Source organism: Mustela lutreola, chromosome 16 (genome assembly GCF_030435805.1).
Source record: "Mustela lutreola isolate mMusLut2 chromosome 16, mMusLut2.pri, whole genome shotgun sequence".
NCBI classification, from domain to species: domain Eukaryota; kingdom Metazoa; phylum Chordata; class Mammalia; order Carnivora; family Mustelidae; genus Mustela; species Mustela lutreola.
In genome coordinates this window covers 43,959,051-43,976,920 of record NC_081305.1, presented here as the reverse complement: position 1 = coordinate 43,976,920, position 17,870 = coordinate 43,959,051, and the positions used below count along the sequence as shown (strand labels likewise).

At 37.3% G+C, this 17,870-nt stretch overlaps 1 protein-coding gene across 3 annotated transcripts in view; it reads right to left on the bottom strand.

The window, feature by feature from the left end:
• Positions 1-17,870, bottom strand: part of ZNF569 (zinc finger protein 569) — a 49,595-nt gene that overhangs the window by 25,926 nt on the left and 5,799 nt on the right. For all 3 annotated transcript variants that reach the window (XM_059151440.1, XM_059151439.1, XM_059151441.1), the window contains one exon: positions 13,048-13,102. Coding sequence is in view for 1 of the 3 variants with exons in the window: in XM_059151439.1 (XP_059007422.1) it covers positions 13,048-13,102 (55 nt within the window). In the remaining 2 variants the exon portion in view is untranslated. Of the gene's footprint in view, positions 1-13,047; positions 13,103-17,870 lie in introns of those variants that run through there.

The window sequence follows — 17,870 nt, the reverse complement described above, 5'->3', positions numbered from 1 at the left end:
TAGACAAGAGGTTCTAAGGGCATCCCGGGAAAAGAGATTCCTTACCTACAGAGAAAGGTCTATCAGAATAATGTCAGACCTGTCCACAGAAACCTGGCAAGCCAGAAAGGGGTGGCAAGGCATATTCAGAGCACTAAATGAGAAGAACTTGTAGCCAAGAATACTTTATCCAGCAAGACTGACATTCAAAATGGATGGAGAGATAAAGAGCTTACAAGCCCGGCAAGGTTGAAAAGAGTATGTGACCACCAAGCCAGCACTACAAGAAATCTTAAGGGGGGATATATAAAAGAAGAAAGAACGCAAGAGTGACACAGAACAGAAATTTACAGAAACAATCTATAGAAACAAAGACTTCACAGGCAACACGATGTCAAGAAAAGCTTAACTTTCAATAATCACTCTCAACGTGAACAGCCTAAAGGCTCCCACAAAACAGTACAGGGTTGCAGATCAGATGAAATGACAGGATCCATCCGCATGCTGTCTACAAAAGACATACTTGGAACCTAAAGATACATCCAGACTGAAAGTGAAGTGATGGAGAAGCATCTTTCATGCCAACAGACCTCAAAAGAAAGCTGGGATAGTGATTCTCGTATCAGATAAAATTAGATTTTAAGCTAAAGACTGTAGTCAGAGATACAGAAGAAAACTACATCATTCTGAAAGGGTCTATCCACCAAGAAGATCTAACAGGTAAATATTTATGCCCCCAATATGGGAGCAGCCAACTACATAAGCCAATTGTTAATCAAAATAAAGAGTCATATTGATATGAATACATTAATTGGAGGGGATAATAACACAACACTCTCAATAATAGACAGATCATCCAAGCCGAAAATCAATAAAGAAACAAGAGCTTTGAATGACACACTGGGCCAAATGGATCTCATAAATATATACAGAACATTCCACCCTAAAACTGAATACTCATTCTTCTCGAGTGCACACAGAACTTTCTACAGAATAGACCACATACTGGGTCACAAATCAGGGCTCAACCGATACCAAAAGACTGAGATTATTCCCTGAATATTCTGAAACCACAATGCTTTGAAACTGGAACTCAACCACAAAAAAAAGTTTGGAAGGAATTCAAACACTTGAAAGCTCAAGACAAACCTGCTCAAGAATGTTTGGATCAACCAGGAAATCAAAAAAGGACTTAAACAATTAATGGAAACCAGTGAGAATAAAGACACATTGGTCCAAAAACCTATGGGATATGGCAAAGATGGTCCTAACAGGGAAATACATAGCCATCCAAGCCTCACTCAAAAAAACCGAAAAATCCCAAATATACCAGCTCTCTTTACACCTTAAAGAATTGGAAAATCACCAACAAATTAAGCCAGCCCCACACACGAGAAAGGAAATAATCAAGACTATAGCAGAGATCAATGAGTTAGAGATCCGAGATACAGTAGAACACATCAACAAATCCAGAAACTGGTTCTTTAAAAAGAATCAATAAGATCAATAAACCACTGGCCAAACTAATCCAAAAGAAAAGACAGAGGATCCAAATTAATAAAATTATGAAGGAAAGGGGAGAGATCAGGACTAACACCAAGGAAATAGAAACAATCATCCAAAATTATTATCAACAGTTATATGCCAATAAGGTAAGCAACCTAGAAGTGGATGCATTCCTGGAAACATATAAACTTCCAAGACTGAAACAGGAAGAAACTGACAACCTGAATAGACCAGTATCTAGTAACAAGATTGAAGCAGTGATCAAAAACCTCCCAAAAAAACAAGAGCCAGGACCCTATGGATTTCCTGGTGAATTCTACCAAACATTAAAGGAAGAAATAATACCTAATTTCCTCAAGCTATTTCAAAAAATAGAAACGGAAGGAAAACTTCCAGACTCTTTCTATGAAGCCAGCACAACCCTGATCCCCAAACCAGGCAAAGACCCCATCAAAAAGGAGAATTTCGACCAATATCCCTGATGAATATGGATGCCAAGATTCTCAACAAGATCCTAGCTAATAAGCTCCAGGAGTACATTAAAAAGATTATCTACCATGACCAGGTGGGATTTATCCCTGGGGATGCAAGGGTGGTTCAACATTCACAAATCAATCAATGTGAGAGAACAAATCAATAAGAGAAGAGAAAAGAACAACATGGTCCTCTGATGCAAAAAAAAGCATATGACAAAATACAGAATCCGTTCCTGATTAAAACTCTTCAAAGCATATTGATAGAGGGGACAATCCTCAACTTCATAAAATCTATCTATGAAAAACCCACAGTGAATATCATTCTCAATGGGGAAAAGCTGACAGTGTTCCCTTTGAGATCAGGAGCACAAAAAGAATGCCCTCTCTCTAGACAAACCATAGAGACTCTTAATGTCACAAAACAAACTGAGGGGGGCGGGGGGAGAGGGAGAGGGTGGTGGGTTTATGGACATTGGGGAGGGCATGTGTTATGGTGAGTGCTGTGAAGTGTGTAAACCTGGCAATTCACAGACCTGTACCCCTGGGGCTAATAATACATTATATGTTTATTTAAAAAATTAAATTAAAAAAAAAAGAATGCCTTCTCTTGCCACTGTTGTTCAACATAGTACTAGAAGCCCTAGCAACAGCAATGAGAAAACAAAAAGAAATAAAAGATATTCAAATTTGCAAAGAAGTCAAACTCTCTCTCTTCACAGATTAATGATACTTTATACAGAAAACCCAAAAGACTCCACCCCCAAACTACTAGAACTCATACAGCAATTCAGTAATGTGACAAGACACAAAATCAAGGCACAGAAATCAGTTGCTTTCTTATACGCTAACAGTGAAAATACAGAAGGGAAATTAGAGAATCAATTCCATTTACTATAGCACCAAGAACCATAAGATACTTGGGAATAAACCTAACCAAAGAGGCAAAGGATCTGTACTCAAGGAACTACAGAACACTCATGAAAGAAACTGAAGAAGACACAAAAAGATGGAAAAGCATTCTCTGCTCATGGAAACAAAGGAAACAGTCAACAAAGCAAGAAGGCAACCCATGGAATGGGAAAAGATATTCACAAATGACACTACAGACAAAGGGCTGATATCCAAGATCTATAAAGAATTCCTCAAACCCAACACTCAAAAAACAGATAATCACGTCAAAAAATGGGTAGAAGACATGAACAGACACTTCTCCAAAGAAGACTTACAAATGGCTGACACATGAAAAAATGTTCATCATCATTAGCCATCAGGGAGATTCAAATCAAAACCACACTGAGATACCACCTTACACCAGTTAGAACGGCTAAAATCAACAAGACAGTAAACAAGAGGAGAGGATATGAAGAAAGAATCCTCTTATACTACTGGTGGGAATGCAAGTTGGTGTAGCCACTTTGGAAAACAGTGTGGATATTCCTTAAGAAATTAAAAATAGAGCTACCCTATGACCCTGCAACTGTACTACTGGGTATTTACCTCAAAGATAAAGATGCAGTGAAAAGAAGGGCCATATGTACCCCAATGTTCATAGCAGCAATGGCCACAATCGCCAAACTGGGGAAAGAACCAAGATGCCCTTCAACAGACGAATGGATAAAGAAGATATGGTCCATATATATAATAGAGTATTATGCCTCCATCAGAAAGGATGAATACCCAACTTTTGTATCAACATGGACAGGACTGGAGGAGATCACGCTGAGTGAAATAAATCAAGCAGAGAGAGTCAATTATCATATGGTTTCACTTACTTGTGGAGCACAAGGAATAACATGGAGGAGATTAGGAGTAAGGAAAGGAAAAGTGAACTGGGGGAAATCAGAGAGGGAGACAAGCCATGAGAGACTGTGGACTCTGAGAAATAAACTGAGGGTTTTGGAGGGGAGGAGGTTGGGGGGGTTAGGTGAGCCTGGTGGTGGGTATTAAGGAGGTCATGTATTGGATGGAGCACTGGGTATGGTGCATAAACAATGATTCTTAGAACACTGAAAAAATAAACTTAAAGGGGCGCCTGGGTACCTCAGTGGGTTAAGCCTCTACCTTCCACTTGGGTATGATCTCAGGGTCCTGGGATTGAGAAACCATGTCAGGCTCTCTGCTCAGCAGGGAGCCTGCTTCCCCCCTTTTCTCTGCCTGTCTCTCTGCCTACTTGTGATCTCTCTCTCTGTCAAATAAATAAAATCTTTAAAAAAAATTAAATTAAATTTTAAAAAATAAAATAAAACTTTAAAAATGATAAAAGTAAAGAGAAAAACTTAAAAGCAGCACAAGTTTCAATCCATTATCTATAGACCACGATAGAACTGTTCAGCTGACTTCTCATCTGAAACAATGAAAGCCAAATGGCATTGAGACAATATATTAAAAATACTTAAAAAAAAAAGTATCTACTAATAATCTTTTTTTTTTTTTTAAGATTTACTTGTTTAACAAAGAGAGAGAGAACATGCACATGGGGGCTTGTGGGGGGAGGCAGGCAGAGGGAGAGTCCCCAGCAGACTCTGTTGCTCAGTGCAGAGCCTGATCCTGATGCAGGGCTTGATCTCATGACCCTGAGATCATGACCAGAGCAAAAACCAAGAGTCAGATGCTTAATAAACTACACCACCCAGGTACCCCTCAAATAATAATGATATATCTAGCAAGATGAGCTTTCAAAAATAAAATGATCATACTAAATAAGCAAGACAGAAAAGGTAACATATTTTATTATTCTACCAATATGAATTATACAGAATAGGCAAATTCATAGAGACAAAATGCAGACTGGTTGTTGCCAAGGGCTAGGGGAAGAATAGGATGGAGAAGTAAATGCTTAATGCATAGGATTTATTTTAGAGTGATGAAAATGCTTTGGAGCTAGGTAGAGGTGGTAGATGCACAATACTGTGAATGGCAGAGTGGATGCTGCTGAATGTTCAATTTCAAATAATTTACTCTAGGGGTGCCTGGGTGGTGCAGTGGGCTAAGCCTCTGCCTTCAGCTCGGGTCATAGTCCCAGGGTCCTGGAATCAAGCCCCACATCAGGCTCTCTGCCTGCTCCCCTCTCCCCCTGCCTGCCTCTCTGCCTACTTGTGATCTCTGTCTGCCAAACAAATAAATAAAATCTTTTAAAAAAATAAAATAATTTACTTTATATTCTGTGAATTTCAACTTAAGAAAAGGATTATGAAAAATATTTCCAGTTAAACAGAGAATTCACTGCTAGCAGCTGGCCTCACCAAAAATAATAAAGAAAGTTCCTTAGACTTAAAGGAAGTGACACTAAACATTAACTAAAATCTTCATGAAAAAAAAAATAGCTCAAGTAAAGGACTAACCCAAGCCAAATGCAGAGTACACAGGTTTGTCAATTTAATTTTCCTAGGCACTCTGCTCTATGTTTCTGGAGAAATGAACCTACTATTTCCAGATGAAAAACAGATAATATGGAAAGAAAAGCACAAAATAGTCTTCCTCTAGTGGCTAATTTTCTTACTTCTGAATAGATGCACTTTGTCATCAATATCCTGGGACCTTCCATGGCCTTCTTTTATACTATGCCAGGCTTCATATTGGCACTCACAGACTCAAGACGGAGGTTAAATTGGGAGAGGAAAACCTTCTCCCTCCCCTTGGAGACCTGGGATAGAAAAGAAAGACTGGGGCATAGGGAGGTAGGCAGTTAAATGTGTGCTCAGAACCCCCCAACTCCAGCACATTCAGGAGGAGTGAGATAGACAGTAGTTAGGAGGGCAAAGTGTCATGGTCAAGTTAGGAGGACTTTAAGTAGCCTCTGGTTCCCATTGTAGCATACATCCTGAGTAGGGTATGACAGGGCTCTTGCAGAAGACAAGAGTACCCCAGACTGTGGGATATATGGAATCCAGCAACTCTTTGAAGGACATGACAGAGACTCAAGAAATCTATGGAGGAAGCAAGATCCAAAGGAGGACAGTTGAAAAGAAGAGGCTCTTGCACCATGACTGAGATGAAACATAACACAAATTTATCAGCTATAGAATGCCGAGAAAAAGGAGCCAGATAAATCAGATTCAGTAGATACCAGCTAGCACAGATTTATGAAGGGACCAGGGAACATCTTCCTCCCCAAGTCAGAAAGATCTTCTTCCATACCTCAGTCACCACCTTAAAAGAGGACAGGGTACAGACTGACTGAATGACTGAATAATTACTCAAAGAAACAATTTCCTGATGTACTAAGTTTTGAACAGATTGCATTAAAACTAGTTTTCTGTCCCATGCTCATGGATTGGAAGAACAAATATTGTGAAACTGTTTACACTACCTAAAGCAATCTACACATTTAAGTCAATCCCTATCAAAGTACCATCAATTTTTTTTCAAAGAAATGGAACAAATCATCCTAAAGTTTATATGGAACCAGAAAAGACCTTGAATAGCCAGAGAAATGTTGAAAAAGAAAGCCAAAGGTGGTGCCATCACAATTCCAGACTTCAAGCTCTATTACAAAGCTGTCATCATCAAGACAGTATGGTACTGGCACAAAAACAGACATACAGACAAATGAAACAGAATAGAGAGCCCAGACATAGACCCTCAACTCTATGGTCAATTAATCTTTGACAAAGCAGGAAAGAATATCCAGTGGAAAAAAGACAGTCTCTTTAACAAATGGTGTTGGGAAAATCGGACAGCCACATGCAGAAGAATGAAACTGGACCATTTCCTTAAACCACACACAAAAATAGACTCAAAATGGATGAAGGACCTCAATGTGAGAAAGGAATCCATTAAAATCCTTGAGGAGAACATAGGCAGCAAACTCTTTGACCTCAGCCACAGCAACTTCTTCCTAGCAACACCACCAAAGGCAAGGGAAGCAAGGGCAAAAATGAACTACTGGGACTTCATCAAGATCAAAAGCTTTTGCACAGCAAAGGAAACAGTCAACAAAATCAAAAGACAATGGAAAGAATGGAGAAGATATTTACAAATGACGTATCAGATAAAGGGCTAGTATCCAAAATCTATAAAGAACTTACCAAACTCAACACCCAAAGAACAAATAATCCAATAAAGAAATGGGCAGAGGACATGAACAGACATTTCTGCAAAGAAGACATCCAGATGGCCAACAGACACATGAAAAAGTGCTCCACATCACTCAGCATCAGGGAAATACAAATCAAAACCACGAGATACCACCTCACACCAGTCAGAATGGCAAAAATTAACAAGTCCGGAAGCAACACATGCTGGCAAGGATCCAGAAAAAGGGGAACCCTCCTAAACTGTTGGTGGGAATGCAAGCTGGTGCAACCACTCTGGAAAACAGCATGAAGGATACTCAAAAAGTTGAAAATAGAGCTACCCTACAACCCAGCAATCGCACTACTGGGTATATATTCTAAAGATACAAATGTAGTGATCCAAAGGGGCACGTGTACCCAAACATTTATAGCAGCAATGTCCACAATAGCCAAAGTTTGGAAAGAACCTAGATGTCCATCAGCTGATGAATGGATAAAGTATACACACACACACACATATGTATGTATATATGTACGTGTACACACACACACATACATATATATACAATGGAATACTATGCAGCCATCAAAAGAAATGAAATCTTGCCATTTGCAACAACGTGAATGGAACTAGAGGGTATTAGGGTATTATGCTCAGCAAAATAAGTCAATCAGAGAAAGACAATTATCATATGATCTCCCTGATATGAGGAATTTGAGAGGCATAGTGGGGGGTTTGGGGGGTAGGGAAGGAAAAAATGAAACAAGATGGTATTGGGAGGGAGACAAACTATACGAGACTCTTAATCTGAAAAAACAAACAGGGTTGCCAGGGGCAGGGGGGTGGGAAGAGGGTGGTTGGGCTATGGACAGGGGAGGGTATGTGCTATGGTGAGTGCTGGGAAGTGTGTAAGCCTGGCTATTCACAGACCTGTACCCCTGGGGCAAATAATACATTATATGTTATTAAAAAAATAATTTAGGGGCACCTGGGTGGCTCAGTGGGTTAAAGCCTCTGCTTTCAGCTCGGGTCATGGTCCCAGGGTCCTGGGATCGAGCCCCACATTGGGCTCTCTGCTCAGCAGGGGGCCGCTTCCCCCTCTCTCTTTGCCTGCCTCTCTGCCTACTTGTGATCTCCATCTGTCAAATAAATAATAAATAAAATCTTTTAAAAAATAGTAATAATTTAAAAATGTTAAAAAAACAAAACTAGCTTTTTTCATTCTGTTAAACAGAATTCATAAAGGATGTCAACATATTTTTAATAAAGTGTATTTTTAATGCACATCTCAGTGTAGTACAGTAATTCTGTGACCTTTATATATATGAAATCACTGAATAAAGTTAATAGACAAAAAATATGGATGCTGTGAGGAGGTAAATGAAAGTCTGACAATGTTCAAATTCTCTAAAGAATTTATAGTCACAAAATTGGCAATGCTAGAATCGCACTGGCATTAGGAAAAATTCGTCTTCATAGTTTTGGACATCTCTGTCCAAAGAGCATTCATTGAGCACTTGTGGTAGGCACTACAGGAACTGCTAAATAAAACAGGTTTGCAAAGGCACTTATATCTTGGTTCCACCCTACCTTCTAATGCCAGAAGTCAACCTACCAAAATCTGCTTTCAAGGAAGTTCTGATGTCTGTCAAACATACCTTATTATAAACTACTATATTAACTCTCCAGGAAAAACCCAAGTGAGTATACACCCACCAAGGTTGGTTTCGTGATTAACCAAATTAACAGAAAAATGGAGAAAACTTTGATCAAGATCATATATACACGAAAAGTATTTGACAAAACTTAACACCAATTTATGACTGACATTCTTAGCAGACTAAGAATACAAGGAAATTTCTTTGAACCAGAAGAGTATTTACAAAAATACCTATACCGAATTATCATACTTACTCATAATTACTGAATATATACTCCTAAAACAGAATAGGACAAAGATCACCCACCACCACATCTGTTCAACATTATACTACATTTAGCAATCAAAATTAGGCAAGAAAAAAAGGGGGCATGAAAATTTAAAATGAAGAAAACTGTTCACTTGCAGATAATATATTTTTTAATGTAATTCGATGTCAAAATGTCAGCAGTTTTAATTGTGGAAACAGACTAATTCTAAAATCGATAAGGAAATATAAGTAGCTACAAGTAGCTAAGGCAATGCTGAAGAAGAAAAAGATGCAGGATTAACTTGCATTATCGAATAAATATTTTTATAACTATATATGGTAATTCAGATATAGCGGGATTGACACAGGAAATCAAAACAATGGAAAAGGACGTAAAGTCAGAAATACATATACTAACATGAATAGGTCTGAAAACACAATGTGGAATGAAAAAAAAGATGAGTTGCAGAACTCTAAGTCCATCGGGTTCCCAGTTATTTAAAAACCTAAAACATAGAACAACTTCAAGTAGTGTTTATATATATAAAATCATGTGGTAAAAATATAAAACTATGAGCTCTATGGATATAGATAACATTCATAAAAGTGACTGCCTGTGAGACAAAGTATCTGTAATATTCTGACTACTTTGTTGAAAAAAAATCCTGAGGCAAAAATGACAAAAGATTAAAATCTGCTAATCTGGGGAGCTGCGTATGTGGCTGCTTATTCCACTTCTCCCTCCCTCTTCTTAGATTTTAAAATAATGAAGAAAGAAGAAAAAAAAGAAAAAAGCAGCTCTTTATTAGTTCTATTATTTTGTGTTTTTCTAACTCACTGACTTAAACTTTATTCTTACCGATTCCTTTTTAAATTTTCTCATTTTGTTTCTAATGACTAGAATGGTATATTTTGTTCATTCATTTCATTCTGATACGTTTATTAACACTTTTTCAGGCTGTAGCTTTTCTTCTGTGCATTGTTTTATTTTTTTTAAGATTTAAAAAATAATTATTTATTTGACAGAGAGATCACAAGCAGGCAGAGAGGCAGGCAGAGAGAGAGAGGGGGAAGCAGTCTCCCCGCTGAGCAGAGAGCAGGATGCGGGGCTCAATTCCAGGACCCTCAGATCAAGATCTATGCCGAAGGCAGAGACTTAACCCACTGAGCCATCCAGGTGCCCCTGCGCATTGTTTTATTTTTAAAGATGTTCCGCAACATCTGGGCATGGGGGCGCCCGGGTGGCTCAGTGGGTTAAAGCCTCTGCCTTTGGCTCAGGTCATGATCCCAGGGTTCTGGGATCAAGCCCCTCGGCGGGCTCTCTGCTCAGCGGCGGGCTCTCTCTCTGCCTACCTCTCTGCCTGCTTGTGATCTCTGTCAAATAAATAAATAAAATTTTTTTAAAAAGATGTTCTGCAACATAAATTTTTAAGTCCCTGTTGGTCTGGGTTGTTTATGCTAGTTAAAAAATTTCCATGTGAATATTTTTCTTTTTGAATCTCTTGTTATTAACTTCATATTTAATTGCATTGTGGAACTACTGAAATGTACAGTTTCTACTTTTGAAATTTACTGAATGTTATTCATGCCTAATAAATGGTCAGTTTTTAAGTTATTTCATATCCAAATAAGGAATAGTAACTTTTTTGAGGCTATAAGCTACCTTAATCTATTAGCTCTATCAAATTATTATTGGTAGATACATTTTTTATATCTAGTTCATCTAGCATGAGTTAAGACATTAATGAAAGTTTCCCTACCAATACATATCTTCTTATTTCCAGTGTTACTTACAGTAAATTTGCTGTTGGTTATCTGATAAGAAAGCAGTCCTAAACCATTGATCTGTATTATCTATTGCACTCATTTTAAAGCTCTGTTCTTTTTGTTTGTTTAGAGCTTACTGTTTCGACTGTTACCATACCTGATATTAACAGACAGACTTTTCCTTTCTTTTAAAGTGAAATTTTGGACAGTCACTTCAGAAATCGTTTGGCAGTATCAATAAAAGGTAACCTATGTATACGACCTATAACTCAGAAATTCCACTTTTGGTTTATATACAAAAGAAAGTGTACATACGTGCAATAAAAGACAGCTATGAATTTTCTTATAGCAGTAATATTTGTAATTGTCCTCAAATAAAAACTACCTAAATGGCAATCAATAATAGAATGGATAAATAAAATTATGGTTTATTCACATAAGTGAATAATATAAAGCAATGAAATTAATCAAACTATAACTACATGCAATAATTCAACATGAATCTGACACACACAGTATTGTGCAAAAGAAGCCAGACACAGAGTATATATATTAATGAGGTTCAAACTCGGACAGATATAATCTATAGTGACAGAAATTGAATAGTGGTTACCCCTGGGGTAGGGGTAATGACTTTAGAAAAGTGCAGAAGAAATCTCATGGTTATTAGGGTAATGTTCTAATTCTCGATCTATTGCTTTTGCAAGTTACACACTGACAGTGTGTTCACTTTGAAAATTAACGTGTTTGAAGAAAAAAACTGGATATATAGAGAAGCTGCTATATACGGATACACAGTCAAAGAAAGGTATATCTCAGTATATGAAAACTTTGACCTGAGGATGAAAAGCAGGATAAATCTGAAAGATACAAAGAAAGTATGCAAGTTGAAGTTCTGAGGAAAAGGATTATCCTTGAAGAGGAGGTGGACGTCAACTACTTTTTTTTTTTTTTTAAGATTTTAATTATTTGAGAGAGAGAGAGAGCATAAGGGGGAAGAGCTGAGGGAGAAGTAGACTCCCTGCTGAGCAGGAAGCCAATGTGGGGCTCCAATGCAGGGCTTGATACCAGGATCCTGAGATCATGACATGAGCTTAAGGCACTTGTATAACTGACTGAGCACCCAGGCATCCCAATATCACTTATTTTAAGAGTAAAAAAACAAGGAACCATGGATTCAAGACATTAAAACCACAGATATTCACAAAAACTATGTATACAAGGCCAGAATGTTCTAGGGGCTGGAGACACATCAGTAAACCAAATAAAGCATATTCTCTGTTCACATTTCAGTGGACTAAAATAATTTACCAGAAATTATTAGACTGTGGCCCAATCTACAGTAAATACCCACCGAAAAATATAATTATGTAGGGTCATTTGAGATACACATATCTCATCTATTTCTTCGGACATTCTAGTATTCTTTAAAATTATGTATGACACATATAGAATAATGTGGTGAAATGCACTAACCTTTTTTTTTAAGATTTTAAGTAATCTCTGCAACTAACGTGGGGCTCAAACTCACAACTTGCAAGATCAAGTGTCACATGCTCGCCTGAGGCAGCCAGCCACCCCTAAGATGCACTAATCTTAAATGTACATGATACACTTTTATACATTTAAATATTTATGTAATCAGGTCAAAACAACCACATTTTCAGCACTCCAGAAGATTCTCTCCCACCCGTTCCCAGTTACTATCCTCTTAAGGTAACTACTATCCTGATTTCTATCACAAGAGATTAGTTTTCCCAGCTTTCAAATTGCATATAAATGGAACCGTATCTTTTGTTTCTGGCTTCTCTCACTCCAATGTTTCTGGAATTTATCTATATTGTTGTGGGTAACCAGTATCTGTCATTTAAAAAAAAATTGTTGTGTAGTCTTCTTTTGCATGCAAGGGATAATTAATCCCTTTTTCTGATAATCTTCATTTGCATTCTTTCCTATGCTGGCTATTTTTTAACACATATACTTTGTTTTATCCTTTACCAAAACAGACCATCACAATAGCTGGATTTGTCAAGTATAAGAGGTCACACTCTAATATATTCATTGACCTAGGTGCCAAAGAAGAGCTTACTTCTCCTAAAAAAAAGTTCATTTTAATTTTTATTTGCAATACAAATTATGTCATGAATTTTTGCTCTGGTTTGTTTCACCTATAATAATGAAACTGAAAACTGAAGCCCAACTTTAATCTCTCTAGATGAATACCTTTCTGCATTACCATATTTTAACTCTTCCTGGTCTTAATCTTCCAACTTTAATTCCTCTGAAAAAGTTTATCTATATAGGATTTTCCAATTTACTGTACGGATTATTGTAATCCTTTTAAACCACATTACAGAATATAGTAGAGAACAAATATACTACTTAAAACTTACCTGGGATTCAGTCATTTCCTCTTTCTGGTAATAGACAGGGCTTGAAAAGGCAAAGCTGTGAAAGAGAAGAAAAGCCATTAGACCAGGCACGCTTAGTGGTTTCGGAAACCTGCACCCACACTGTGGATTAAAGGTCGCCCTGTAAATGATTCTTGGATCCAGCAGAAAGGCCAAGAATATTCATACCAGAGGTGCTGACAGGTATAAGGATGACTAGAATGATCATGCATAGCTTAGGCATAAGGTGGGTCAGAATAAGAGCTCATATGTGGGAGATGTCCCATGAATTTGTCAATAACTCTGTATGAGAAAACAGAACAAAACAGTTCACAAGGAACAGTAAGCTATATAGCTTCATAAAAGAACATAACCAAGAAAATTATGAAATTGACAAAATACCTGTTATTTTAATGTATTGAGACATTACCAACTAAATGGGAATTTGCCCAAAATGGTAATATATTTCAAAGAAGGAGTAAGAAGTAGTTTGTGTGTCTGAGTGATGTGTATCAGAGATATTGGTGGTGGTAAGAGAGTTAAATTCTTGTCATAGTAAAAAATAAACATATAAATCTGTAAAGTATCAAATAATAACAAGATAAACATGTGATTTGGAAAAATTGAAGAAATTTAAGAAATCACACTTAGGAGCTTTAGGAGCTAAAAGTGCTTTCTCGTTGGAAACAGGAATTAGGGATGGGGAAAAAAGAAACAGGACACAGTTTTTCATATTATTACAAGTCTAGTAGCATTATTTCAGTTTTTAAAATAAAAGTTCACCTATTATTTTCTCCAAAATAAAATTTAATCAAGAAAACACATACCATTGCAATCAGTACTACAGTGTATAATGAACAACGCAGATGTCCTCCTCCATCCCGTGCACAGTTTCTTTCCCAGTTTTACTTTAAAGAAAATTAATCTTCTTTTACTAAGTAAAAAAAAATTTTTTGGTTGTTGTTGGATTGTAATTGATTTTTGTCACTCATTTGAAGTTTTTTCTTAAAGCATTTTTTTAGAAAAGCTTTAGGACAGATGAATTATAGTAGGAAAGAACAGTGACTTGGGAGCAAAGATTTGCTTTCTAGTCTCTCTCCCACTAATAAGCACTGTGACCCTGGGAACCCCACATTCTTAGAACCATTATAATCAATCCTTAAAAGAGAACAGCAGAGGGGCATCTGGGTGGCTCAGCAGTTACGTGTCTGCCTTCCACTCAGGTCATGAGCCCAGAGTTCTGGGATCTAGTCCCACATTGGGCTCCTTGCCCAGCTCGAGGCCTGCTTCTCCCTCTCCCTCTCCCATTCCCCCTGCTTGTGTTCCCTCTCTCGCTCTCTCTTTCAAATAAAAAAAGAGAGAGAGAAAGAGAGAACAGCAGAATAAAATGGGTGTCTCAGTAGTTCCCCAGCAATAACAGTGCAAAATTCTGTAAAGAAAATTTGATACCTTGCTAAGGAGAGAGAGCCAGCATATTCTAAAAGGCTATATGTGGCAGATAATGTTACCAACAATAGCCAGTTGTCCTCACTTTATTCCTTGAAAACTAAACTTTAATTTTTTCACATGGCAATATACATTCTTCCAAGGATGAATCATGATTGATCCAGGACAGTGAAGATAATTCTATTCCTTTTCCTGTTACCCGCTTTTCCAGTAACCCTTGCAGCTCTGAGTTACAATGTGACACAATACTGGATAACAGGAGTTAAGGTATTTACTGGGGGAGAAGAGATATGGAAAAATTTGTGATATTTTATTTTTCTGCATATTATCTCCTGAATATAGCAGCCCCTTGGGCCTGGAGGTACATACCAGCACATTCTGTTGTCAGGACTGTTCCAGTTCTAGTAGTGAACATCAGTCTATTAAAAGGTGGGCATGGGGGTGCCTGGATGGCTTAGTGGGTTAAAGCCTCTGCCTTTGGCTCAGGTCATGATCCCAGGGTCCTGGCATCTAGCCCCGCATGGGGCTCACTTTCGGCAGGGAGCCTGCTTCCTCCTCTCTGCCTGCCTCTCTGCCTACTTGAGATCTCTGTCTGTCAAATAAATAAAAATCTTAAAAAAAAAAAAAAAAAAAAGGTGGGCATGGGTATAGACTAAAAGAGAATTTTTTTATTTAAAAACAATTGCTTATGGTGAACTGAATTCATCAACTAGCTGAAGAGTGGACACCAATCAGAACTCCCTCTACTCTCTTTCCTCTTTCCCTTCTTAACCAAAAGAGCACCCAGGTGCCCCATGATGGATTTCATCACAGAATTTCTAATAGCAGGCTTCGTTGGTTAAGTGTCTGCCTTCAGCTCAGGTCTCGATTTCAGGGTCCTGGGATTGAGAGCCACATCAGGCTCAGGTCATGATCTCAGGGTGCTAGGATCAAGCCCTGCATTGGGTTCCCATTCAGTGGGGAATCTGCTTGGGATTCTCTTTTCCTCTACACCCCCTGCTTTGCTCTCTCTCTCAAATTAAAAAAAAAAAAAAAATTTCTAATAGCAGCAGTATGTGAACTGGAAGGATGGTTCAAAAAAATTATATTTTCATTAAGGACTTACAAATGATGAAAAGAAATGTGAGCTCTTATTTAAAGAGGGTTTCTTCTATGTCACCTTCAACACAGTTAGGTCCTACATTTATATAATAGTACATGTAAATAAATTTGTCTCATTCTGCCTTCCATTTTAAGTTCCACCTCCATCTTCATTGATATCTATAAAAAAGATTGCTAGGAACGTGACTGGGATTGTGTTTAATCTATAGATCAAATTAAAGATCAAATGAAAATAGGAGTCTTTCAATTCATGAATATAGTATATTTCTCCACTTATGTTTTATTTCTTTGATCATAGTTTTTTTCATTTTTGGCATACAAGGCCTATGCATATTCTGAGATTTATTTTTAAGTACTTTATTTTGGGGCATGCTAATAAATTTTTATTTCAAATTCCAATTGTTCATTGCTGGAATATAAAAATGATTTAACTTTATATACTGATTATGTATCCTACAACCATGCTAAATTCATGTAAGAGGTCTAGGAGCTTTTTTGTAGATTCTTTGAGGTTTTCTATCTTAATAGTTGTGTTGTCTCCAACAGAAACTGCTGTATTTCTTCCTTTCTGATTTGTGTGTCTTTGTCTTTCTCTTGCTTTATTGCACTAGTTAGGACTTCCAATAGAACGGTGAAAAATGGTGGTCTGAGGACATCTTCACTTTGTTGCCAATCTTAGAGGTAAAGCATTATCTCAACACAAAGTATAATGTAAGCTCTAGTATTTGGGTTTGTTGTTTTGGGGTTTTTTTTTTTTTTTTGACCTTTAATAAAGAACATTCCCTTCTGCTCTTAAATTGCTGAGAATTATTTTTTTCATGAATAAATGCTGGATTTTGTCAAGTGCTTCTTTTGCATCTATCAAAATGATCATACTCTCTTCTGGTGAATTACAGTAACTAATTTTCAAATAATGAACTTAAAATTAATCTTGAGGTGCCTGGGTATCTCAGTTAGTTGAGTGGCCAACTCTTGATTTTGGCTCAGGTCATGATCTCAGGTTTCTGAAATTGAGCCCTACATTGGGCTCCCCACTCAGTGGGGAGTCTGCTTGAGGATTCTTTCTCCCTCTCCCTTTGCCCCCCAACCCTGATTATGCTCTCTCTCTCAAATAAATCTTTAAAAAAATTATTTTGTATTCCCAAAATGAACCCATTTAGACATGATATACTATCCTTTTTATATTGCTAGATTCAATTTTTCATTTCGATGTTGAAGATTTTTGTTTTTAGTCCATAAGAAATATTAGTGTGCAGTTTTTTTTCTTGTCTCTGTCTGGTTTTGGTACCAGGGTAAGGGTGGTCTCATAACATGAGTTGGCAAGTGTTCAGCTCACATAAACTGGGAAAGTTTATATACGATTGTTATGATTTCTTCCTTAGATGTTCGCGATTTCACTTGTGAAATTCTCTGGGTGTGTAGTTTCCTTTTTAGAAAGTCTTTTTGTTTATTAAGGTATAATTGAAGGGCTCAGTCAGTTAAGCATCTATCTGCCTTTGGCTCAGGTCATGATCCCAAGGGTTGTGGGATCGAGCCCTGCATCAGGCTCCCTGCTAAGCAGAGAGTCTGCTTCTCCCTCTTCTGTTCCTCCTGCTTGTGATCTGTCAAATAAATAAAATATTTAAAAAAAAAAAAGTCTAGTTGACATACAGCCTTATATAGGTTTCAGGTGTACAATATTATGATTCAATATTTGAGTACATTGTGAAAGGATCACCAAAATAAGTCTAGTCAACATCTATCACCTTACATAGTTACAAGATTTTTTTTTATTGTATGAAAACTTTTAAGATGTACCATCTTAGCAACTTTCACATATGCAATACAGTATTGTTACCTATAGTCACTGTGCTGTACATTACATCCCTAGGGCTTAAGTTTAAACCGTAAGTTTGTACCTTTTGACAACCTTCACCTATTTCTCTCATCCTCTACCCAATGCCCTTCCTCTAGCGACCATCAGTCTGTTCTCTTTATCAATGATCTTGGTATTTTAGAGTGACATTTGTTTTTTTTATTTTTTTAGATTACACATAAAAGAGAAATTATATAGTACTTCTCTTTCTCTGACTTATTTCACTCGAGGTCCATCCATGTTGTCACAAATGGCAAGATTTCATCCTTTCTTATGACTAAATAATATCCCATTGTATGTATGTATGTATGTGCATGTGCATGCACACACACATTTTCTTTACATATTCATCTATCAATGGGACACTTAAGTTGTATCCGTATCTTGGCTATTGTAAATAATGCTGCAACAAACATGGGGGTAC